Source organism: Quercus suber, unplaced genomic scaffold (assembly GCF_002906115.3).
Source record: "Quercus suber isolate HL8 unplaced genomic scaffold, Cork oak 2.0 scaffold_384, whole genome shotgun sequence".
Lineage (NCBI taxonomy): Eukaryota > Viridiplantae > Streptophyta > Magnoliopsida > Fagales > Fagaceae > Quercus > Quercus suber.
In genome coordinates this window covers 630,769-657,353 of record NW_027069836.1, presented here as the reverse complement: position 1 = coordinate 657,353, position 26,585 = coordinate 630,769, and the positions used below count along the sequence as shown (strand labels likewise).

Here is a 26,585-nt window from a genome sequence, read left to right as displayed (position 1 = left end):
AAATGTAACTTTTTAATGCCGCAAAAGGTGAGAAATTATGAACCATAATTATTGCTCTTTTATCATCAATCATGACAACAACGTTGCTAGGTCTGTGATAGTAAAGCTCACCAAGCTTCCCTACAAAATCACATGTCAATTTCGAAAGCAACCACACAGAAATATCGTCAGATTCCGATCATTGTCTCAATAAAACAAAAAAAAGAAGAAAAATTAAGAAAGAAAAAATTGCAGCACAAACATGTGTTCTATGTATGGACCATCTTCTCCTACTCACGCCCCACCGCGCGTGTCCTCCCACTTCCCTTGTCAAATTACCAGGCAAAATATGCCAAAATAGCATGTTTTTAGAAAGAAAAAAAAAATAGGAAAGTAGCATACAGAGTTAATTAATTAAGTAGAGTGTTTTTAGGTCTGTTTGGATATAACTTATTTTGTTAAAAACTGAAAATATTGTAGCAAAATAATTTTTAAATATGTGAATAATACCGTGAGACATATTTTTAATGAAAAAATTGTTGAAAAGTGAAATTTATGGGTTCTGTGAACAATACACGGACCCATTGGTGTGCAATCCACTGCTGATTTTGCTATAAACAGTGCTGAACAATAAACTGGTTGAAAAGTCATAAACAACACAAAAAAAAAAAAAAAAAACATGGGCCATGGCACCTCCACTTGTACTAGCCTATAAATAGGAGAAGAGGATAAGAAAATGGGGTTGGCAATTCTGGGGAGAATACAGAGAGAAGAGAGCAAGCACTCAAAGAGAGTAAAGGAGCAACTCTGTGAGGAAGAGAGAAAGATTTAAAGAAACAAAAGTGTATTAGGCCCTGCCAAGCATAGGACCACCCACAATAGGAAATCCAAAAGCCCACTAAACAAATAGATTGTGAGCCCAAGTAGAGGTTAAGCCCAATAGCCATATTTTGGGTACCCACCCACCATATGGAACTTTTGTGGGTGAGGCTTACAATTAAGCTTCTACATATAAGTTAGATATATCAATGGAAAAATATAACATAAAAAAATTTATAAAATAAGAATTTGGCTTCTCACCATAAGTCAAAGTAGAGATGACAATAAAGTGGGATGTGATAGAGTTATTGGATCAGGGATATTACCTGTCTTGTCTACTCTATGAGGCAAGATTGGGGCAAGTTGGGTTTGGGACAAGGTTAGAAGCATTTGATAAGGTGATTTCAACATAAATTAGGCTACAATGAGAGAGAGAGAGAGAGAGAGAGAGAGAGAGAGAGAGAGAGAGAGAGAGAGAGAGAGAGAGAGAGAGAGAGAGAGAGAGATGTTTTGAAAATGTTTTTTTTTTTTTTTTTTTTTTATGTAAACTTTTTTTTTTTGTTTTGAAAATGGTAAACTTTTATTAATACCAGTTCTATTGACGAAATATTATTTTATTAGTTTTCGACTTGGTAATTGTTTGGTTTAGCTTATTTTTATTTTAGAGTATAATATACACAGTAATGCCTCACTTTTTTCCTAAGGATTAAGGAGCAACTATACTTTTATTCGATTTATTTTTAACTAAAATAACCAGTAAACACAAAAATAAGTTATTTAAATGCACACCTATATTCTCAAATCCCTCTCACAACATATAGCATTTTTTGACATTCTTACGCCAATCATCCCTAAAATTTATAGGGATATGCCATTGTCTTAAAATGGTCTAGTTAATCTTTCCAACCATTTTTTAATATACTTCTTCAAAACCTTATTCTATTGTTAGGATAATTTTCATTTAAAATCAAATGATCTATTTGATAATTCAGATTAAATATTATAAATTCAAAAGTCGAGTATCATGCCGATTAAAATTTTAAATTTAAATAATTTTATGTACATTATTGAACCCATAAAATATAATATTAATCTTAAAATGAACATGATCTTTTACCAAATCATAAAAGACTATTTAGTTCATCATTTCTAAAACGTATTTTCATTAAGGATAAATACTTTTTTTATTTTTTATAATTCAGATAATATTATAAAAAGGGGAGGCCTAAGCCCCAAAGAGGACAAAAACATAAGGAGAAAACCGGCCCATCAACTTTACTACAAAATACCCACTAGAAAATGAAATAGATGGGTTGGGTAAGTTAAAAAATAAAAAGATGCTCAATAGGCTGATATTGAAATAAGTTTCCAAAACATAATCTTGTATAGATTTTAAATGTGAAAGATGAAATTTAAATATGTTTGCAAATGTATTTCTTTAAAGATGAAATTTAAATATGTTTGCAAATGTATTTCTTTTTATAGTGTTTGTTAAAAAAAGAAGAAGATAAAATCAATTTTAAGAACACCAAAAAAACATTTTATTAAAAAAAGAAGAAGAAGAAGATGTATTCAATTTTGAATTATGTTTACACAGTAATTTTGAATAACCATTTTTAAGTTTGGTTTTCAGAAAACAATTCACCTAACATTTGTTTTCCCCTTCAAGAGCCCGACTACAATTTGTTTTTAAATGAGAAAAAAAGATTTTTAAAATGACTAACCAAACAAGCCACAAATGACTCATAAAAAAACAACGTTATTTTGCTCTATTTTTTTTTTTGGGGGTACGTCCAAAAGGACCAAAACGATGTGTTTTGGTAACCTCTCTCTCTCAACTGGGACTACAATTCCTGATTGTTCACATTACAAGGACAACTTCAATGGTAAAAATGGTATCTACAAAAACATTTAGAAACATGCACATAACCTGTGTTGTTAAAACTCCTGAGTGTTCTGTTTTTATTAAAAAATCTCACTTTGTACAATGTTCTTATTGCAAGTTTAGTACAACAATAACAACAATAATAATATAGCCTTTCTCCCAATTTTTTTTTTGGGTCGGCTATGAATTCTCAACAAACTAATTAGGATCGGCCACATGTAATTTTTTCAATTGCATGTTTAATACTTCAAATTGGCCACGGTTAATACTTCATATTGTTGGGTTCTTTCTCCGTTGGGTTGTTTCAGTTTATTGACTTATTCTATATTTTCTTTGTGTTTGTGTGTAATGTACTTCTTGTTAAGTTATTATAGAATTGATTTCAATTTTCAGTCTTTATTTAAATAAAAATAGGAGCTTGGCCAAGTCAGAGCTTACACCAGTGCTATCTTCACCTTCATTTGTTTGTTATCTTCCATATACTTCTTCTCATAGTTGTGTCTTTGACCAATCTTCTTTTTTTTTTTTTTTTTTTTAATTTTATTTTATTTAAAGAGCAAGCTTTTGTTTATATTAGAAACTGCAGCTTCTACGTTGGGTTTTTTTTTTTTTTTTTTTTTTTTTTTTTTTTTTTTTTTTTTTTTTTTCACTTGTGTCTTTAAACATTGTTTTTTTCATTCCCAGTTCCTCTCTCTCTCATTGTATGCTTTGAGTAGGTTGACCTTTGTGATATGTTGCTAATGAACTAATTTTTAATATCTATTCATGCATTTGCTACTTTACTTTGACCATTAAATTAGATTATTTTTCTTTATATTCTTTTTTCTATATATTGATCTTACTCTTCAAGACATTTGAGATGTATTGGCAAATTCAACATTTTGATTGGATGGCTCAATAATAATGACAAAATTTATAGCCAACTTCTGGATATGAAAATTGAATAATATGCCTGCAAAATTAAAGTGGAATGGAACCTAGAATATAAAAAGGTAAGAATTTATGCTTACATGTAAAATTTTAAAACTTCTAACATATTTGTGAACATCGATATATGTTTTATTCCAATCACAATCTTCAACAAAGGGAAACTAATGTTGTATAGAAACAAGATCATACCCTGGGTGAATATTGTTCCATGAAATATACATGTAATGCATGCAAGTTTCTGATCTCTTTCTTAAGGGGACCGGACCTAAAAGAAATCGATTTAGTGTAAATGACTAGGATGATAATTTTATACAAAATAAATCAGTTGCTTACAAAGGTAGGATCTTGCTAGCTTCAACGCAGAATGAGATTATAACATTGCTTCATGTGCAACCAAACTGATTCCTCACCCATTATTTTACTATAATTTGGAATGTGCTTGCCATCTTTTCAATTTGACTTGTAAACCACTGTTGACTTTTGTGGCCGTTGATTTCATTGCTATTATATTCCTTAAACTCTGTCTAATCTTATCCATGAAGGTCACAATTCAACTCTGTTAAACTTCGAGGAAATGAAGACTTTATATATATATATATATATATATATGGTTTGTTAAACTTCGAGGAATTTATGCAACTTTATATATATATATATATATTGGAATTCATGGTTCATGGCTTTCATTCAATAGCTGCATAATAGAACTAATGGAAAAAGTTGCAGTTTTTAGATTGTTAATACCTTATCTCTGTTTGATAGCAAGATGGTTTGTTTCTAATGGCGTTGCACAGTCAGTAAAATGTCTGACATCTGATCAAGAAGCTCTTATCAACTTCAAAAATGGTCTTCAAGATCCTGAGAACCATCTTTCATCATGGCAAGGAAGCAACTGCTGTCAATGGAGTGGAATTAGCTGTAAAAATAGTACGGGAGCTGTTGTTGCAGTTGATCTTCATAACCCACATCCATCTGGTTATGATTCCTCTGGCAGGTATGGATTCCGGAACTTGAGTGGTGAGGTTAGACCTTCATTGATGAAACTCAAGTCTTTGAGATATTTAGATTTGAGCTTCAACACCTTCAATGGCATCCCAATTCCTATATTCTTTGGATATTTGGAGAATTTGCAATATCTTAACCTATCAAATGCTGGGTTTAGTGGCAAAATACCTCCGAATTTGGGAAATCTTTCTAGATTGGAGTATCTTGATTTCAAGTTTTCAACTTTAACAGTTGATAATCTTGAATGGATGGCTGGTCTTACCTCTCTGAAACATCTTATGATGAATGGAGTTGACCTTTCAATGGTAGGATCTGACTGGGTAGGGACATTACAGAAGCTACCAGTTTTGATGGAGTTGCATCTATCTTCTTGTGGTCTATCTGGTTATATTCCTTCACTTGCCTTTGTTAATTTTACTTCCCTTGCTGTGATAGATCTTAGCTTTAACATGCTCAATTCAAAGATTCCTGATTGGCTTGTAAATATAAGTACTCTTGCATATGTTGACATTAGCTCCAACAAATTGTATGGAAGAATTCCACTTGGTTTCAGTGAGCTACCAAATTTGAAGAGTTTGAATCTTGTATTGAATAGCAATCTTACAGCAAGTTGTTTCCAACTATTCAATGGAAGGTGGAAAAATATAGAAGTCCTTGATCTAGGTTACAATAAATTGCATGGGAAACTTCCTACTTCCTTTGGAAACTTGACATCTCTCACTTATGTTGGTCTCACTACCAATAATATTGAGGGTGGCATTCCAAGCTCCATTGGTAAACTATGCAATTTGAAAGTTTTTGATTTATCTTTTAATAACCTAACAGAATCTTTGCCAGAAATCCTAGAAGGAACAGAAAACTGTCCATTTAGAAGTCCTCTGCATGGTCTACAACACTTGAGATTGAGCCTCAATTACTTTCATGGTACATTACCAAATTGGTTGGGTCAGCTTGAAAACCTTATCGAACTTGATCTTGGATATAATTTGATTCAAGGTTCCATCCCTTCTTTTTTGGGGTCATTGCTACATCTTACTCAATTGGGACTAGAGGGGAATGAACTCAATGGGACTCTCCCAGATAGCTTAGGACAGCTTTCTGAGTTGTCCATTTTTGATGTTTCCTTCAATCATTTAACAGGAATAGTCACTGAATCACATTTTTCAAAGCTCACTAAGCTGAAGATCTTGCACTTGTCTTCCAATTCATTCACTTTGAATGTTAGTTCCACTTGGGTCCCTCCATTCCAAATCCGAAATCTTGATATGGGTTCATGCCATTTGGGCCCTTCATTTCCAGCTTGGCTTAAATCACAGAAGGAGGTCATGTATCTAGACTTCTCAAATGCTAGCATTTCTGGTTCCATACCAAGTTGGTTTTGGGAAATTTCTTCTAATTTGTCGCTTTTAAATGTTTCCTTCAATCAATTAAGTGGTCAATTACCAAATCCATTAAATGTTGCTCCGTTTGCAGATGTTGATTTGAGCTCCAACCTCTTTGAAGGACCCATTCCTCTTCCAGTTGTTGAGATCGAATTGCTAGATCTCTCCAACAATATGTTCTCTGGTCCTATACCAAGGAATATAGGTGCATCCATGCCTAATCTAATCTTCCTCTCTCTTTCAAGTAATGAAATTATAGGAGACATCCCTGCTAGTGTGGGAGATATAAATTTGATTGAAGTCATTGATCTTTCAAGCAACAACTTAACAGGCAACATCACAGCAAGCATAGGGAATTGTTCTTTCTTAAGGGTTCTAGACCTCAGTGGCAACAACTTACATGGGGAATTCCATACTCCTTGGGTCAACTAAAATTGCTTCAGACACTTCACCTGAGTGGCAACAAGCTCTCTGGAGAGCTCCCTGTGTCTTTTCAAAATCTGTCAAGTTTGGAAACTTTGGATCTTGGAAACAACATGATGAAAGGTACCATTCCACCGTGGATTGGAGATGGTTTTAGATATCTTAGACTTCTCAACTTGCGTTCAAATTCATTTTCAGGAGAACTTCCCCCTAAACTTTCAAATTTAAGCTCATTGCAAGTCCTAGACTTGGCAGAAAACAAGTTGAGTGGCACAATTCCTGTTAGCTTTGGTGATCTAAATGCTATGGCTCAAGTGCAAATCAGAAACCAGTATCTTTTCTATGGCAAGTACAGGGGCGTCTACTATAAAGAAAGCTTGGTTGTGAATGTGAAAGGCAATGCTCAAAGGTTCAGCAAGACTCTTTCCCTTGTGACTTGCATAGACCTTTCTGGAAATAACTTACAAGGAGATCTTCCCAAGAACTAACAAAATTAGCAGGTTTGGTGATTCTGAACTTGTCTAGAAACTATATCAGTGGCCAGATTCCTGATCGCATTTCAAATTTGCGTCAACTTTCATCTCTTGATCTCTCAAATAATAGCCTTTCGGGTCCAATTCCTCCAAGCATGTCTCTGTTATCATTTCTGGGGTTTTTGAACTTGTCATACAATAACTTCTTGGGCACCATTCCTTACACTGGTCATATGACAACTTTTGAAGCATCATCTTATGCTGGGAACCCAGGTCTTTGTGGTGCTCCACTGGTTGTAAAGTGTCCAAGTGAAGCAACTCCTGTAGGGGGGTCTATTGAGAATTACGGTGAGGACAAATTCATTGATAATTGGTTTTACTTGAGCCTTGGGCTTGGATTTGCAGCAGGTATTCTAGTTCCTTATTTCATTTTTGCAATTAGAAAATCTTGGAGGAATGCCTACTTTGCTTTTGTTGATGAAGTTGTTGACAGATTATGCTGCATGAGACTCAGAAGAACAACACATCTTAGAAACAGAAGACGTCATCTGCATTAGTTTTATTGTACTTTGTAAAATATACCAGTATTATGTATGTGTGATACACGGTTTAATCAATAATTATATGTAAGCCAGTGGCAGGCCATATGTTACGCATGATAATTTTTTAAGTAAAATATTATTTTAGTTTCTAGATTTTATAAAGAGNCGGTGATGGCTTCCCTTTCACAGCAAGTACCCCTGCCAGCCACAGTCGCCCAAGTCAAAGCTCTGGCAGCGAGAAGAGCCGTTGAGTTCGCATTAGAGGTCGGCATCACTCAAGCCACCATTAAAGGAGACTCAGACATCATCTTCAAGGACCTCACTAGTCCAGGACTCTCTTGCTTTACATGGGCATCTGATTCATGATGTAAAACAGTTAGCAAATGCTTTTACAAACATTAGTTTCACACATGTTCGTCGCCCAGGGAATACTGTAGCCCATGATTTGGCTAGGCGGGCAATTACGATGTACAATTTAATTGTTTGGATGGAATATGTACCACCAGACATTCTTTAGTTTGTGCAGGCTGATTTAACAGCCTTGATTAATTAAAGTTGAAGTCTTCTTTCTCAAAAAAAGAAAAAGAAAAAAAAAGAAATAATGAGAGAAGTGGGGGGGGTGGGGGAGATGGCCTAGGCTCGCATTCAGTTTAGAAGAAACATAAAAATACCCTCTTCTTGTGGCCTAAAGGGGAAAAAAAACTACTATAATAATATCGCACAATAATTTGATAGAAAAAAAGAGCTTGTCATTTATGCTTTTCACAATCAGAATGTATGTAACACGATATATTAAACAATAAGAACAAGAATATAGTAACTTTTAAAGTTTTGCACAGAATACTTTGTGTATGTATGCTGGAACAACCATGTTTGGTTAATTTCTAAGAAATTAATTAAGCTGAGGGAAAGAAAAGAATTTTACTGGTAACAAACTTACCGGTGTAAGAGGACCTTGCTGGTAGGAGAAGGATTCCTAACTTTTTAAAGATGAATAGATGATATATAATAAGCCCAGCATAAAGTATCCCAATCATTTTTTTATTTGAATAATTAAAATGATAATTAATGCCTTTTGCATCAATAGACAGAATTCAAATTGACTAGCCCTGTTGTCCAACATATCAGTGCAATGAGAATAATTCATTAAAAACATAAAAGTGAAAAGAACCTATAGATTCTAGAAATTAACATGAAGAGTGCATTTCAATAAATAGAAAAATAAAAGATTGATAAACTAAGGCATGCCCGTCACTGTAACATAACTATGCTCTTCACTGTAACATTACTTCTAAACTTCAAACTACAGAAACACTAACACATCTTACAACAAAAAGTTTTGCACACATTCACTAGTTTATTTGATACACTTCATATGTACCAAAGTGGGGCACAAAAGAAGGAAAGCGATTGACCGGAGTAATGGGACTTAATTTCAGCATCTTCCATGCTAAACACACCCATGTCAGACCCTCCATCATTACGGGTACAATTAAAAACGCGTAAATCGTCATCTGTAAAATGGATACAATTAGGTTTGACTCCATTAAGGCTCGATGCAGTCAATGACAACGATGAATTGTCACCCACAAACAATGCTTGATCACCCAAGCTATAAACCTTCACCCATTTGTATTTGAATTTACTTCCCCCTTGATGACATCTTTCTAATTTTTGAACTATGAACCCAATTGTCACATAGGGGTTAGCTTCATTGTAGCGTTCTTCTTCAGATTCATCCATAGGGTCCTCATCTTCAACATCATCCTCAAAGTCCTCATTCTCAATATCATCCTCATCACTGGATTCATTTTGTCTAGAGTCGGCGTCGGAGTCAGAATCATAGCTCTGGTCATAGTTATCATTATGCTCAGAATATATATGACCTCCTCGATAGCGTGTAACCAACAAAAGTCCTCCCGATGATTCAACAATATACTTTTGGACATTCCATTTGAAACTCATAGTGATTCCTTCTAGAGGAGGGGCAATAGCTTTAGCCCTAGGCATTTTGTTATCATCAATGCGACAAACAACAAGTGCACCATCATAATCTAAGGCATAAAATTTACCCTTGTAGAATGCAATGTCAGCATACCGTCTTCTTCGAGAACTTTTTATATCCGTCCAAGATTTATATCCTGGTCTAGTGAAGGCCAGTTGCTGATATTCACCATAGATTACCATGATTACACAATCACAATCGCATTCTTGAGTTGCTGGGTTCCAAGGACTCTTTGACAAAACAACCCTCTGAAGAAACATTTCACAAATATCTTTAGGCTCGAGATCGGAATCATACTGCCAGCTAAAGGTAGGTTGGGGTGGAAGACATAATAGGTGTTTAGAAATCGGATGCAAGAGGTTGATCTGTAAATCGGTTCTATAGTGAGCAACCATCCAAAAGATGTTCCAAAGCATCTTCTTCCAGCAACCTCAGGAAGCTCGAAATTGTGAACTTTAGCATTTCGTTAAGTTGAAGAAGCCACGAGTCCTACTTTCTTCGTTATTGCTTTTTTCACTTCGTTCATTTTCCTCTGCAAGCATAAGCCAAGGACAACTAGGAGGTAATGGGAGTTTCCCCACTGAATTAAGGAGCGAGTGCCATGACTTGCACACAGCACTGGAAATGATGATATCATCTGAAAATAGACGACACATTATTTGGAAGAGGACATCACCGGGAAGATCAGCCCACTTTGACATTTCAATAGATTTGTAATCTGGAATTCAGAAAAAAAGAAAAGAAAAAAGAAAAGAAAAGAAGTTACCTTAAAGTTAGTTTCACTAAAGCAAAGTAACCCTTACAACATTCTCTGACAGGTACTTCACTTTATTATCAAATCAAGATAATTGTACATAACACTAGTAAAATGCAATATTTAGGGGGAGAATTGCTATGTATTTAAGCTTTTCATCAAAGTCTGTTTAGCGAGAATTTAAACTACAACTGAAAGATTTGATTTGTGCAAGAAAGAAGCTTTGAATTGAGCCACACTTTACAGCTGAACTTTATCATCAAGTTTTTATTTTTACATAATATTTTTTTAGGTAAAGATTGAATTTTTGCATACACAATGTTCTGCCAAAATATATATATATATATATATTGCAAACATGGTTTTTGTGAAAAACCAAAAAGAGTTCAAAAATATTGCAAACATGTTTGTTTTTAAAGAAATTAAAGTAACAGAAAGACGATAATACTGAAGAAAAAGAAAAGAATTTAGACATAGCAAAGTGTGGAAAAAGAAAAGAATTGAATTTAGACATACCGGGTCGGCGTTGAAGAAATAGAGAAAGGCTTCCTTCGTTTCTTCTATATTTGAAGATAAACTTTGCAACTGTACTTTTATAGGTCGTTTATCCAAGTCCTACTAGTATTAGGATAAACTATTATAGCCTTGTCAATTTCTACTACATGAAACATTTCTTTGACAGTAGGTTTTCTAACTAATTCAATTGATAAAGTTTCTTACCTTCAAATAAGAGATTTATAAATCAAACTACGTGTACATAAAAAAAATAAAAATACTAATTAATATCTTAGTTTAATAATAATAAAAAATTATCAAAAAAAATATATTTTAAGTCAATTTTGGATTTCAGTTTTTGAAAAGCATAATTTCATTTAGTACTAATTAATGTTGGAACCTAACAAATCAATAAATTAAGCATTCCACACTCAAATGTAACTTTTTAATGCCGCAAAAGGTGAGAAATTATGAACCATAATTATTGCTCTTTTATCATCAATCATGACAACAACGTTGCTAGGTCTGTGATAGTAAAGCTCACCAAGCTTCCCTACAAAATCACATGTCAATTTCGAAAGCAACCACACAGAAATATCGTCAGATTCCGATCATTGTCTCAATAAAACAAAAAAAAGAAGAAAAATTAAGAAAGAAAAAATTGCAGCACAAACATGTGTTCTATGTATGGACCATCTTCTCCTACTCACGCCCCACCGCGCGTGTCCTCCCACTTCCCTTGTCAAATTACCAGGCAAAATATGCCAAAATAGCATGTTTTTAGAAAGAAAAAAAAAATAGGAAAGTAGCATACAGAGTTAATTAATTAAGTAGAGTGTTTTTAGGTCTGTTTGGATATAACTTATTTTGTTAAAAACTGAAAATATTGTAGCAAAATAATTTTTAAATATGTGAATAATACCGTGAGACATATTTTTAATGAAAAAATTGTTGAAAAGTGAAATTTATGGGTTCTGTGAACAATACACGGACCCATTGGTGTGCAATCCACTGCTGATTTTGCTATAAACAGTGCTGAACAATAAACTGGTTGAAAAGTCATAAACAACACAAAAAAAAAAAAAAAAAAGGGCAAAAACGCAGACACATGAATTATAATTCCTATCTAAACACTCATTTAGAGCTCAAGTTTGGGCTGAAACTTGAATTTGACAAACTCAAATCCCAATCAATATTGACGCATACTACTTGAAATTTGAGTTTCAAATCAGTTTACTTAATTAATTAATTAACTTATGCTATTTACCAAAAAAATTTCTAAAAGGTTAGAATTTAGCAAATTTGGCCCAAATTACCGTTGTTACCCGCCATCTACCGGTAAAAAAGAAAAGAAAAGAAAAGAAAAAGTATATAGCTTATTCCCAACCACCTCTTTTCCACTTCAAAATATCTCTCTCTCTCTCTCTCTCTCTCTCTCTCTCTGCTATGGCACTCTTCACTTCCATCTCCACTCCACAACTCTCCGTCTCAGTCTCGATCCACCGCGGCGGCCGCCCTTTACAAAACCGCGGCCGCCTTTTGTATCCCTTAGCTTCTTTGAGCTCCTCACCATCACCATCTTCTGAGTCAAAAGCATCATCACCAACAAAAGAGAGTACCATACTTTCATCTACCACTACTTCCTCATCAAAACCGTTTGTTGTTGAGACCTCTAGACCCCCAGACTCGAACCTCAACTACGCCATTGCGAACCCAATTGGCAGCCCGATCTTCCGGTTTGTGAAGGGTGCTGAGTCCAACATTGAGAGGGTATATTGCTAATTCACCACTCCTTTTATTTTACTTGTTTTTTTTTTTTTTTTTTTCAGTTGAATTCCAATAAATAAATAAATAATTTGATCTCAAGGGTAATTGTTTCTAGGAAAAGTTTGTGAATTCATGAAGCCAGTATAAGGTATATAGAAACTAGTAGCCATTTATAAAATTATTGCAATTGGGAAGTGACTGATTTGAATAAGATGTGTGAAAAAAAAGCTGTTTAGTGTTGGGTTTTTGCAGGTTAGTTGCTTGACTGATTGCTGCTGATAAACGATGTAATGAATGTAGTTTTACTGTCTAAAATAAACAAAAGTTTTGGCAAAGCCAGGGAACAAACTTGATCAGTCACTTTCAGTGTCTCAGCACGCCCTTCTTGAATAACTGAGATTATAATGTTATTGTAATTTTAGTTGTATTGGTACATGTTATTGGTATATCTACCTGTGATAATTTCTTTGAAGATATGTCCTTATGCTAGTGAATGACTTAAGTTCCCTAATTAGAAGTCATTGTAATGCTAGTCGCTGCTCGCTCATATGGTCCTTCACTATGTCAATATAAGTTATCCGATGATATATTAGAATTACTCTACCAAAGATTGAGGTTTGATGTATAATTTTCATATATGGCTTCGGATTATGTGATCAATGAAAGGAGATTTTTTTCAATCAATTTAAATATGCAGAATTGCACACTATAAAAAATCTTTCCCCCTCTTCTTTTGCCTTTGTTGATTTTTGATGAAGTATCTATGTCAAACTAGTAGTGAACTTCTATATCTTTTCAGATGTTTTATGCATATTCTAATCTTCTAAAAGCATTTCTTGCTTGCTAACTTCTGAGCAGACAATTTTTGACTTCCGCTTCTTGGCACTTCTGGCTGTTGGAGGCTCATTGGCCGGTTCACTCTTGTGCTTTCTCAATGTACTTTCCTTAACCCTGCTCTTCTAAATAAATTACATGACAAGCGTTATGTCTTGTCAGCAATTCGTGTAAATTTATTTGCTCTTGAGCTTCTGATATTTTTTTTTTTTTTTTTTTTTTTAAGTTTTATCATATTTTTCATAATCTTATTTATAACGTTTTTTTTTTACCATTATTATATATTTATTAGTAGATGATTTGCATAACATAGATATTAAATAAGAGGTAGACTGTTCATTATAAAATTTTCCAACTTTGTTTTCAATATAATTTCTAAATTACTGAAGAACATCTCATTTTTAGTTATGATAGGAAATATAATTTCCCTAATTAGAGTTTGATTAGTTTTAAGTTTAACTTTTGTATTATTATATTTAATTGTTGAATATTGATTTAATTAAGTAAATGTAATGGTTGACTTTATTGCACTATAAAATTTTCAATGTCCTCTGTAATCTGTATAGCCATCTCTATTTTATTTCTTACTCCTCCTAACCATTTTTTATTTTGCAAATAATGGTTATTAATTCACGTTTGATTTCATTTTTTTTTTCCTTCATTTATTCTTTATTAATTTGTATGTTCCCTCACTAGTTGTAAATTTTTTAGTTATCAATAATAAATAAATATTATAGATGACTTAAATAGTTATAGATATAGTTACATTAGTGAGATGTCAAAGGTTTTTTTTTTTTTTTTTTTCTTCTGAATTTTCAAGGAGATATGAAAAGCATTTCTCTAGTTTAGTCTCAATCAATTAAGATATCCATATTATCTTAATGGAAGTAATAATAAGCCTTTTTTTTAAAGTATGAAGTGTTTAGGTTAGTGGTATGTGAAAGTTAAAAAAAAAATTTAAAATAATTCCAAGGAAATGTAAAAGGTCTTTAAAAAAGAAAAAAGAAATGGTGACTTTTTGAATTGTAGAAATATGATTGTTTTAATTACATTGTTTATAGATTTCATTCTTAAGTTATAGACATCTAAATTAAAGTACATGAATATATAGATGCGAAATTATATATAAAGTTACAACCGCACAAATTAAATATGTATAGATTTTTTTATTATTATTCATGAATCATTATTTCATTGTTTACTTATAAATATCTAAATTAAAGTTTTTTTTTTTTTTAAATCTAAATAAAAATAGGTCAATATGTAAAGGTAAAATTATATGAAAAGTTAAAAATACTCAAGATGAATGTTTAACCACAGTAGATATGTATTTTTTGAAAACTAAAAGTATGCTTGATTGCTCTAACTGGAACTATATAATTATGCAAATATTGTTGCAAGTGGTTCAATCATTTGCAAATTATCAAGTTTGGTGGCCTCACAAAATAGATATTTCATTTTGCAAAAAACTTTACATGAACTCCTCTTTTGTGACAACTTTTTTTTTTTAAGTTTTTTTTTTTTTGCCAAAACAACTTAAGAATATTAAGACTTAAGTCATCACATGTGGTAGCTATAAAACACGTCAGTGATATGAAAAATAGAATGGTTTAAATATTTAAAAATCATTTTTAGTAGATTGTAATATAAAACATATTTTTCTCAATATTTTTTGCAACTTTTCCTATAAGATCAATATTGTTGACATCCTTTAAATATGATACATAATATTTTTTTAGAAGAAGAAGAAGCAGAGATGATGCTAACACATAATATAAAATTATTAAGTTTGCGTGATTTAAATTTGCGGCCAAAAAAAAAAATGTATCTATGATAAAAGTTTTTATGTAAATGAAATATAGTAGTCTATATATATATATATATATTTTTTTTTTTTGTCTTGATTCAAAAAGTCTGTTCTCAATAGCCTTTTAAGTCTACAAATTGCTCAATCTATAGGCCTAGACACATTCAAAAAGTGTTATTTAAATTATAAATTATATGACCCTTTATTACATAAATATTTTGATTCTCCCAATGTATAGTAAAAGAAGGTAGGTTTGTGTCTAGCCATTTTCTTGATTTGTACTGCATAACACATAATATAAAATTATTAAGTTTGCGTGATTTAAATTTGCGGCAAAAAAAAAAATGTATCTATGATAAAAGTTTTTATGTAAATGAAATATAGTAGTCTATATATTTTTTTTTTGTCTTGATTCAAAAAGTCTGTTCTCAATAGCGTTTTAAGTCTACAAATTGCTCAATCTATAGGCCTAGACACATTCAAAAAGTGTTATTTAAATTATAAATTATATGACCCTTTATCACATAAATATTTTGATTCTCCCAATGTATAGTAAAAGAAGGTAGGTTCGTGTCTAGCCATTTTCTTGATTTGTACTGCATAATTTAATAGTATAGAGGATGTGATTGAATTTTAATGTTGAATAAAATAAGATAAGAAGAAAAAATGGTAAAAATAAAATATATAGCAATAAAAATCAAATTATCCAAGTTATTCTATGTAATATAATAACATTATATTATTATATACTATATGTATAATGCAATAGGATAATATTTAATCAAAGAGAATAAAAAAGATAACAACTTAAAACATAAAATTAAATTGTATCAACCACTAGTTCAAATTTTATACAAATTTCAATTTAATATAGTGTTAGTGGTTTGAGTTTTGACATTTAGTTTTAAGAAAAGTTTATAATATTTTTATAAAATCAATGAAAAATAGATAATAACAACTGCATAAAAAAATGTCATACAAACTTAAGAAAATAATAATAAACTATCTTGTAATGATTTAAAAATATAAAAACTCAGAGAAAAATATTTTAAAATTTCATATATTTGGGTGTGTGTGTGTGTTTTTGGTCGATAACGCAATATATTCAAGTTTCTTTTTTATTAATTTTTTTTTTTAATTTAAGTTTTTTAATGACCCCATTGAAAAAAAAAATTCTAAAGCTACCACTGCGATTTTAATGATAAAATGTCAAATGAAATTTTACTGAATTTTAAATAAATAAAAATCCCTTCTTTAGTTTATTTTTATGTCACGTAATTGTGTTATAAAGAACTTTCAAATTATGTGAGATTTACTTGCAAGTTATTGTTTTCTTCATATCTTTAGGCAACTGGATTTTTTTTTTTTTTTAATGAGATAAAAATCATATTCTAACATAATATAAATATACATATGTGTGAAACTCCGATTTAGAGACTTAAATTCTGTCCCCCATACACCCCACAAGAACTTGAACTTATGAGTGACTATTACACCAAGACCCGGTTTGGATAGCACTTTAAATCACTCAAAGTCGCGTTGCGTTTTCTGTTTTTTTTTTTTTTTTTAGCAGCCGGATTTATTGACTTTTGTGAGAAAAAAACACTGTGCGTATACTGTTCACACACTGTTCATGCACTGTTCACACATTAAAAATATTAAAAGTGGGTCCCACGGTACTATTCATATATTTAAAAATTATTTTGCTATAGTGTTTTCAGCAACAATCAGTTTTTAGCAACTTTTAGCAACAATAAGTGCTATTCAAACAGACCCAAGACTTTGCGGTGGTGCAAATCAAGGCTTCTTAAATCTTACAAAAGCATCAGTTATAGGTTTAAGTTCAATATGATTAAAAGTAGAAATTCTAGAGGTGACTAAGTTTTAATTGTAAAAATTATGTGGTAGTGTCACAATAGTAATGATGAATTCGGTCAAGGCTTGCTACCTAATAGGACCTGGTGTAGGAAATATTGCATAGAATAATTCATTCTTGAGATTTCTTGAATAAAAACAATAAAAGTAATCGGATAAGTTTGATAGAATAATTGAAATATTTTAAAAGCAATTATACCTAATAAAAATAGTTCCGGGTACTCTAAAAAAACAAGATAATTTCTCTTAGACCAAGTTTGATTGCAAACTTGGTTGTAGTATTAAGCTACAATTCCTACTAAAAAATTTTACTTTGTTACATAATTTGAAAATCTAATTGTTAAATTGCATTTTTTTTTAATGTTTTACACAAGCATGTAAAATTTTGTGCTAATTAGATTTTGTATACCATTTGATCTATAAACTTATTTTTTATGCATAATTTTTCACTACAAAAATTTGAAATTTAAATATTTGATTGATGACATAACAATTAATTTTTGATCTTATGGAAATTTTGTAAACATGAAAGATATAATAAGAAAATATAGTCCAACCATAAATTTGTCAAAATTGACATCAAATAAAAAAATATTGAGTGGAATTGACCTTAGGCTATAAAAAAGTTTATTGCTAGATTTTATCAATTTTTCTCCTACTCTCAATATATAGAAATTATGCTTTTTTTTTTTTTTTGCAAAAAATCCTAAGTGACTCCTTGACAAAACAACCTTTTTAAGAAACATTCTACGAAGACGTTCAGGCGTGACTTTGAATTCATACTGACAGCGAAAGGTAGCTATGGGTGGAAGACATAATAGGTATTTAGAGAACAGATGCAACAGGTTGATCTGTAAATCGGTTCCTATAGTGAGCAACCATCCAAAAGATGCTCCAAAGCATCGTCTTCCAGCAACCTCAGGCAGCTTGAAATGGTGAAGTTTATCATTTCTTAAGTTGAAGAAGCCACGAGTCCTACTTTCTTCGTTATTGCTTTTTTCACTTTGTTCATTTTCCTCTGCAAGCATAAGCCAAGGACAACTAGGAGGTAATGGGAGTTTCCCCACTGAATTAAGGAGTGAGTGCCATGACTTGCACACAGCACTGGAGATGATGATATCATCTGAAAATAGTCGACACACTATTTGGAAGAAGACATCGCCGGGAAGATCAGCCCACTTTGACATCTCAATAGATTGGTAATCTGGAATTCAGAAAAAAAGAAAAAGAAAAAAGAAAAGTTAAGGATGTCTACAACTGAAAGAGAAATACATTAATATAATTAAGATTACGATTAGGTTTGCATCTTCAAATATAATTAAAAACCCATCTCCAATTGAAAAAAATTATTAAGAAAAGGCATTACTTTAATGTTAGTTTCACTAAAGTTTTGGTTTAATGCCAATTCATTCCCATTTCCAAAAAAAAAGTTTCACTAAAGTAAAGTAACCATTAGAACATTCTCCAACAGGGACTTCTCTTAATTATCAAATCAAGACACTTGTACATAACACTAGTAAAATGCAATATTTAGCATCAAGTTTTTATTTTTACATAGTATTTTTTTAGGGAAAGATTGAATTTTTGCATACACAATGTTCTGCAAAAAACAAAACAAAAAATTGCAAACATGGTTTTTTTGAAAAACCAAAAAGAGTTCAAAAATAGGACAGTAGAGCTGTGTGTGTGTCTATAGTTGTAGAACCAAAGTGACATGTTTGTTTTTAGAGAAATTAAACTAACAGAAAAACAATAATACTGAAGAAAAAGAAAAGAATTTAGACATAGCAAAGCGTGGAAAAAGAAAAGAACTGAATTCAGACATACCGGGTCGGCGTTGAAGAAATAGAGAAAGGCTTCCTTCGGTTCTTCTATATTTGTTTTGTTAAATCTGCTCTGTAACTCTACTTATAGGTCGTTTATCCAAGTTCTACTAGTATTAGGAATCATAAAATTAAAACCCAAAATCACAAAATCATACACAATTTAAACCCAGAATCACAAAATCATAAAACACAGACTCACGGCCTGGATCGCAGCCCACGATCTTTGCTTCTTACCGGCGTGGAGGCCCAACCACCGGCACAAAGAGAGAGAGTGAGAGACGAGAGCAAGTCACAGAGACCCACGAACCACGCCGGCTTGAAAGATCCACAACCCACACCATACTTGAGAGACCCATGAGGTAGAGGAGAGAGCCGGACTTGAGAGACCCACGGAGAGAAGACAGAGAGGTGTGGCTTGGTCAGTGGCTTGCGGTGGCCAGTGACAGTGTTCCGGCCACGGTGGCTTGGTGATGGTGTTACCGTCCACCATGGGTTTTGGGCTTGAAGAGGAGAGACTAGAGAGCAAAACAGAGATGAGGAAAGAGAGAGTTGAGAATGAAAAGGAGGGACAGGAGAGAGCGGGGAGAGAGAATAAATTTGATTTTAAAAAATTACATTAGTGCTACCGTGCCATCGTACATTTACGATGGCACTGTAGCCAAAATTTTTTACAATTTTGTAATTTTGCAAGACTGGGTGTTGCTCACTTTTAACACCTTAATGTTAAAATATGCTTATATATGGCATTTGCAAGCCTATGAATGCTCTAATTATCAACCCAAGTTTTTCACGTTTATTACCACATTTTGAACCCAGAGGGTTGGCCAAGTTGGTGGGGCTCTTGGTCTCAAAGTGCTTGTACTGGACTTGACTAGGTGTGCTTCCTAGTTCGAGTCCTGCTACCTGCACTTTAAAAATAATTTCTTGGGTCAGTGCTTTACCCTTTCATGGGCTCACCCGGCACGAACAGTGATTAGTCTCTAGTTGAAAGCCTTAAAGAAACACTGTGGAAAACCAAAAAAAAAAAAAAAACCATATTTTCAAGCTTGGGCCTTTATTATTATTATTATTATTATTATTATTATATATGATTTTATTTTATTTTATTTTTAAATAAGAAGAACTCTAGGTCTGGTTAATGGAAAATTATTAGATACTGCTAGACACTGAGAAATAGTGTTTTTTCCTATCCTCTGATATTTATGGTGGACCCACCATAAATATAATGAGTTGACCCTACCATGAATATAAGAAAAGTAAACACTATTTTTTATGCTCTGAAAGTACCGTTTTGTGAAAAAAAAAATTATAAAGAATTGAAAAAACTATATAAAAAAAAAATGAGTCACTTTTTTTTTCATAAAAAAATTCTAAAATGATTTATTAATGCATACGTTACTGAAACCTTTATTTTTGATTACTTCGTGAAGCATAATAGTGATATTCAGGGTTTGATTTTCTTTATGAGCCTGCCCAACCGAACCAAAGGATTATTTAAAGAATTTGAAGTTTAATATTTTAATTTTAAAACTATGAGGTTTAGTTCAAAATCAAATGTGCATGGGAGTTGGATGGACAAAAAGAGCCCATCCCACATCTATGTAGCTTGGTTTGGATGGGTAGGGGTGTGTGTGGTAGAACCTTTACTACATATCTTACGATCAAGTTCATGAGGATCTTCATTATCTTCAATGGTAACCAGGAAATTCTAGTTCTTTGTAACTATGACCATAATTTAATCGACAAGCAATAAAAATCTATTTCTTGCTTTGAGGGTTGGACTTGGAACCCAGCAACTGGTGAATGCGATTGTGATTGCATAGTCATGGTAATCTATGGTGAATATCAGCAATTGGCCTTCACTAGACCAGGATATAAAGCTTGGGTGGATATAACAAATACTCGAAAACGCTATGCTGACATTGCATTCTACCAGGGTAAGTTTTATGCTGTACATTTTGATGGTACACTTGTTGTTTGTCGCATTGATGATAACAAAAAGCTCAAGGCTAAAGCTGTTGCACCTCCTCCAGAAGGAATCAATTTGAAAATCCAAATTCATATCCAAAAGTATATTGTTGAATCATCAGGAGACCTTTTGTTTGTTACACGCTTTCGGGGAGGTCAATTTTATTCTAGGTTAAATGACTTTTCTTATGAAGAGTACTCTGACTCAGACTCTGATTACAGTGAAAGTGAATCCAGTGATGAAGACTCTGAAGATGATTTTGAGAATGAGGACTTTGAGAATGTTGTTGAGGATGAGGACTCTGAGAATGCTGTTGAGGATGAGGACTTTAAAGATGAATCTGATGAAGAAGGATTTGATAAAAATGATAACCCTTATGTGACAATTGGGTTCACAGTTCAAAAATTAAAAAGATGTAGTCAAGAGGGAAGTATATTTAAATACAAATGGGTGAAGGTTGATAGTTTGGGTGATCAAGCATTGTTTGTGGGTAACAGTTCATCATTGTCATTGACTGCATCGAGCCTCAATGGAATCAAACCTAATTGTATCTATTTTACTGATGACGATTTAACCCATTTTAATTGTACCCGTAATGGTGGAGGGTTCGACATGGGAGTGTACAGAATGGAAGATGCCAGAATTATGCCACATTACTCAGGCCAATCCCTTTCCTTTTTTTGTTCCCCACTTTGGTACATGTGAAGTGTATCAAATAAGTTAGTGAGTGTGTGCAAAATTGTTTGTTTTAAGATGTGTGTATGTAGTTTGAAGCTTTGAAGTTATGCTACAATAAAGGACCCACATTAGTTTCTCAATATTTTATTTTATCTATTCAATAAAATGCACTCTACATGTTAATTGCTACAATCTATAGGTTCTCTTCATTTTTATGTTTTTAGTGAATTATTTTCATTGCAATGAAATGAAGGATGATAGGGCAAGTCAATTTGAATTTTGCCTATTGGTGCAAAAGGCATTAATTATCATTTTAATTATTTAAGTAAAAAATTGTTTTTATTGGGATAAGTTCTGCTGGGCTTAGTATAAATCTTAACAAAATTACGAATCCTTATAACTGGATGGTATATTGCAGTGCCAGTATTTGGATACGCAAGACAACTGGATGGTATATTGCAGGGCCAATATATGGATACGGTCCTTGAGCATCCCAAATTGAGAACGTAAGAAACGCAGCCCTCTCTCCCTCTTCAACGACCCAGGTTCTGCCTTCAACAAAGTCCTCTTATACGTGGTTAAGTTTCTGTCACCAGCAAAATTCAATTCTTTCCCTTAGCTTAATAATTTCTTATAAATCAACCAACCCTGGTGGTTCTGTTTAGTGGATACATACATACACAAAAAATTGCTCTGATATTTTGTGTCTCTAGACTAGAACAATATTAGCTTCTATGCAAACTTTATTGATCTTTTTATTGTTTTCATCTATACTTTGAACGTTACTATACTCTTGTTCTTATTTATTTTAATTTATCGAAAAAATATATTCTTTTTTGTGAAAAGCATTATGAATAGTGCTCTTTTTAGTTTAATATATAGTGTGATATTGTAATAGATAAAAAAAAAAAAAAAAAAAAAAAAAAAAATAGTAGTCAATTTTAGCCACAAGAAGAGGGGAAGGGGAGGTCATTTTTATTCTAGGATAAATAAGTACTATGAAGAGTACTCCGACCGCAAGGAAAATGAATCCAATGATGGAGACTATGAAGTTGATTTTGAGGGTGAAGTCTCTAAAGATAATTCTGAAGATGATGTTGAGGGTGAGGAGACTAAAGATCAATATGATAAAAAAGGAGTCAATGATAATTATAACCCTAGTGACATTTAGGTTCACAGTTCTAAAATTAGAATGATGTACTCAAGAGGGAAGTGAATTTAAATACAAATGGTTGAAGGTTGATAGTTTGGGTGATCGAGCATTGTTTGTGGGTGACAGTTCATCATTTTCATTGACTTCATAGAGCATCAATTGGAATATATCTAGTTGTATCTATTTTACATAAGGCATTTTATACCTTTGTGATTGGAGGGTTTGACATGGGCAGTGCATATAATTGACTCTATCAAATAAGCTAGTGAATGTGTGCAAAATTGTTTTTCTTAGGATGTGCTTATGTAGTTGTGGAGCTAAGAAGTTATGATTTAGTTAAGGACCTGCCTCAATTTCTAAATCTATCATTTTACACTTCTATTGAATCCAAAATTTTGTTTGTATATAATTATTTTTCAGCCTTGTACAGCATAAAAAAACTTATTAAGATGTCTAAGTGGGCTGATCTTCCACATGATGTCCCCTCTAAAATAATGTGTCGAAAATCTTTCCTTGATGATATATCATCATCAAAAAAAGATAGCCATTGTTGGAGCTGTCTGTAAGTCATGAGTATCAAGTGTTTATTCATTGGAAAACCTTCATTACCTCATAGCTGTCCTTGGCTTATGCTTGGAGAAGAAAATGAACAAAGCAATAAAGTCAGTCACGTTGCCTTCACAACTTATTAAATACTAAATTTTATGTCTTCAACTTTCCTTAGGTTGTTGGAAGTAAATGCTTTGGAAATCTTTTATACGGTTGATCAGTATACAAATTGATTACAGATTAATCTCCTTCGTCGGTTATCTAAACACCTAAGAAGTCTTTCACCTCAACCTACCTTTTGTCATCAATACAATTACAAACTTGAGCTTGAAGTTGTCTGTGATATCTCCGTTCAGATGGTTGTTCTGTCAAGGAGTTGATGACAGTCTCCCACCTAAACATAACTTTTGCTGGCAATATGATTACTCATGAATATGACCATGATTGTGTAATCTTTGCAATCCGTGGGGATTTTTAGAATATTGTCCTTCACTAGACCAGGACAAGATATAAAGTTGAATTGATATTAAAAATTGTCCTCAATGTAATGATGACATGTTGTTCTAGAAGGGAAAATTTAATGCTGTAAACCAGGAGATTTTTTTTGTTTTTTTTTTTTTCTCAAAAACAAGGAGGTCATTGTTATTCAGTAAGAGATAGCTTTGTAAAGGACTCTGACCATGAAGAAAATGAATCCAATGATGAAGACATTGAAGATGATTTTGAGGATGAGGAAACTAAAGATGAATTTGATAAAGAAGGCATCAAGGATAACTCCTATGTGACATTTAGGTTCACAGTTCTAAAATTAGAACGGTGTACTCCAGAGGGAAGCAAATTTAAATACAAGTGGGTGAAGGTTGACAGCTTGAGTGATCAAGCATTGTTTGTAGGTGACAATTCATTAGTTTTTTTGTCTTTGTAAAGCTTCAATGGATGCAAAGCTAACTGTATCAATTTTACAGAGGAGTAATCAAATTTAATTAAGCTTCCTTAAATGGTGGAGGGTACAACCTGGTTGGATTCAGCATGGACGATGGGACAATTAAGCACCATTGTCCAAGCCCTTTCTTACTTTTCTATCCCACACTGGTACTGTTAATTTACATCTGCGCAATGCATATGTTTGTTTAAATTAAAAAAGCTAGTGAATGTGAGTAAAAAAACCTGCCTTAGTTTCTGTTAATCCATCTATTGAATAATAGAAGTTTATGTGTTTTCATGATATGATGCCGCCCATAAATTTTACATTGATAAGATGAAACGGAGCATGTCAACCTAACCTTGGTCTGTTGAAAAGTATTAGATAGATAATGCTCTCTCTCTCTGGAGGCCCGGCTACCTCAAATTAGTCAGAAATCTTGTGTTAGCTTAGTTTTTTGGATCAGTATGGGTGGTTTTAGAAGTTTTTTTTATTGAATCTAAGTTGTTTCAGTTGGTGGTTGAGGAAGGTGGGAATTTTTTCTCCCTGAGGATCTTTGAACGGGGAAAATACTACATGCAATCGGTTTTTATGGGTAAAAGTGCAGCATGTTGGTTAATGAGGAGTCTAGAACACATGGTGATTGGGATTAATCCGAAGCAATTCCTCACGTTCAGGGAAGGCGGTACTGCCTTCACGTTGCAACGGGGGTCCAACTCGTTTGGGCAGTATTTATCAGTGACAGAACTTAAGGTAGGTGGGTCGCGGAGAACTATCATTATCCCTGCCGGAAAGTTTCAACAAGGATGGAAAACTTTTGGGATTGAATTAAGAAGAAGATTGGAACCTTCACAATATGCGTTGGGTGGACTGAAGTTTGTACCGTATAAGTCTAAGCAGATTTTTTTTTTTTTTTTTTTCTTTATATCAATTAGAGACCTTGCTGATAATTGATCGCCCATGTTAGTTAGAATGATTTATTTGAAAGCAATGCAAACTTAGTTCAATGGTATTGAAAATGGCAAAATGCCTAAGCATTGGAGCTGACTTTTGGAGTATTTTTCTTTAATTGATGTGTAGTACATAGCAAAAAGGCAATAATTCATGCTCCACAGGCAGAATTACCTATTCTGTTCTATCTGTGAGATGTACGTTTCTGAAAAATTAGAAAATGTAAAAAAAAAAAAAAAAAAAAAAAATAAAAAAAAACCTTCAGAATTCAGATGCCTTTTTTTAGTGGTGTCCTAAACCAAAGTCAGCCCATATTGGGCATCAGAATTTATATCCATATGAGGTTGCAATTCAGGTTAATTTCATGTACATTACTTGTGGATCGAAGGCTTGATTCCATCAACTGTGATACTCTTCTTTTGGCTGCAGTTTACCGGTTTCACTAATAAAAAGGCCTCAATTTTGGATGGCCAAGTGACACTAGTAGTTCTCTTGAAATGGCTTTAGACCTTGCAACACTTAGGTATTTTATTTATCAGTTCTTTAGTTTCTACAAACTTGTCATTACATTGATTAGAATGTGCTGAAGATAACAGGAAAGACAATAACTTTTTCTTCTTGTCATTATAGCTTTCCATTTGTGAATTGTAGAGCCCGCGCTCATATGCATTGGTCGTAATGTTATATTTGTGATTCTAGGACTTTGAGAGTGCATATTCCACATATGACATATCAAATATATGAGAAAGGCTTTCAATATTATACGTAGAGCACCAAATAATTTTATTGTGAAAAAACAACGGTTGATTAGTGGCTAGTAACATTATCGCTTTTCCAAATAAGGAATCACTGAAGCATTTTTTCCCCTTTCCATGTACGTTAGAATTTGTTTAGTGTTTACTAAGAAATCACTTTATCTTAAGTTCATATGTGAAAAGGAAAAAAGCCTCATTTAAGGACATGCTTCATCTTGATTCACCATTGTAAGTATTGAAGAAAAGACAAAATGTGTATATGTAGATTAGTTGAAAGTGTCCTTGTTGGACTTTCATTATTCACCAGTTCTGTTTGTATATGCCATAGATGATCCAAAGAAACAGACCACTTGCTCTTATTGGAGCTAGGGAGAGACTTTGGTTATTTAAAGAAATTTATTGGATGAAGAATCTTTTGTAGTTTATGGATGTGTAGGCATATTTTATACAGCATGCCCTGTTTCTCTTGCAGTCAGTGACCCACAGATTCATCCTATTACATTTTTGTCACCTTTAGGCAAAGTCATCCAATCTATATATTGCTACAATTTTTCTGCAAATATGGTGAATTTACTCTCTTAATTATTTTTGTTTGGTTGGTATTCCTTGTTACATTTGTCAATTTACAACAACTTAGAAGAGCTCATGCATGATTACTTAATTTGGCAATCTGTAATTCTACCTTTGTGGATGTGCTTGGCCAACGATTGAAAGGTATGTTGATTATATTGAAGCAATAGAGTTTGGGTATAGAAAGTGAATACCCAAATTGAGAAACTAAACTTGATTTTGGAGAAAAGGATTGCC

At 32.8% G+C, this 26,585-nt stretch overlaps 1 protein-coding gene and 1 pseudogene across 1 annotated transcript; one reads left to right on the top strand and one right to left on the bottom strand.

The window, feature by feature from the left end:
• The first annotated feature begins 4,259 nt into the window (after nt 1-4,259).
• LOC111993838 (receptor-like protein EIX2) lies at nt 4,260-7,550 on the top strand (annotated as a pseudogene).
• Nucleotides 7,551-8,058: 508 nt separating this feature from the next.
• On the bottom strand, nt 8,059-10,775 carry LOC136062141 (uncharacterized). Its single transcript, XM_065760864.1, has 2 exons — nt 10,714-10,775; nt 8,059-10,161 (listed from the first exon to the last, which is right to left on the bottom strand). Exon 2 carries the CDS (start codon nt 9,857-9,859, stop codon nt 8,810-8,812), a length of 1,050 nt encoding a protein of 349 aa, XP_065616936.1. The 5' UTR covers nt 9,860-10,161; nt 10,714-10,775; the 3' UTR covers nt 8,059-8,809.
• Between the last annotated feature and the right edge of the window lie 15,810 nt (nt 10,776-26,585).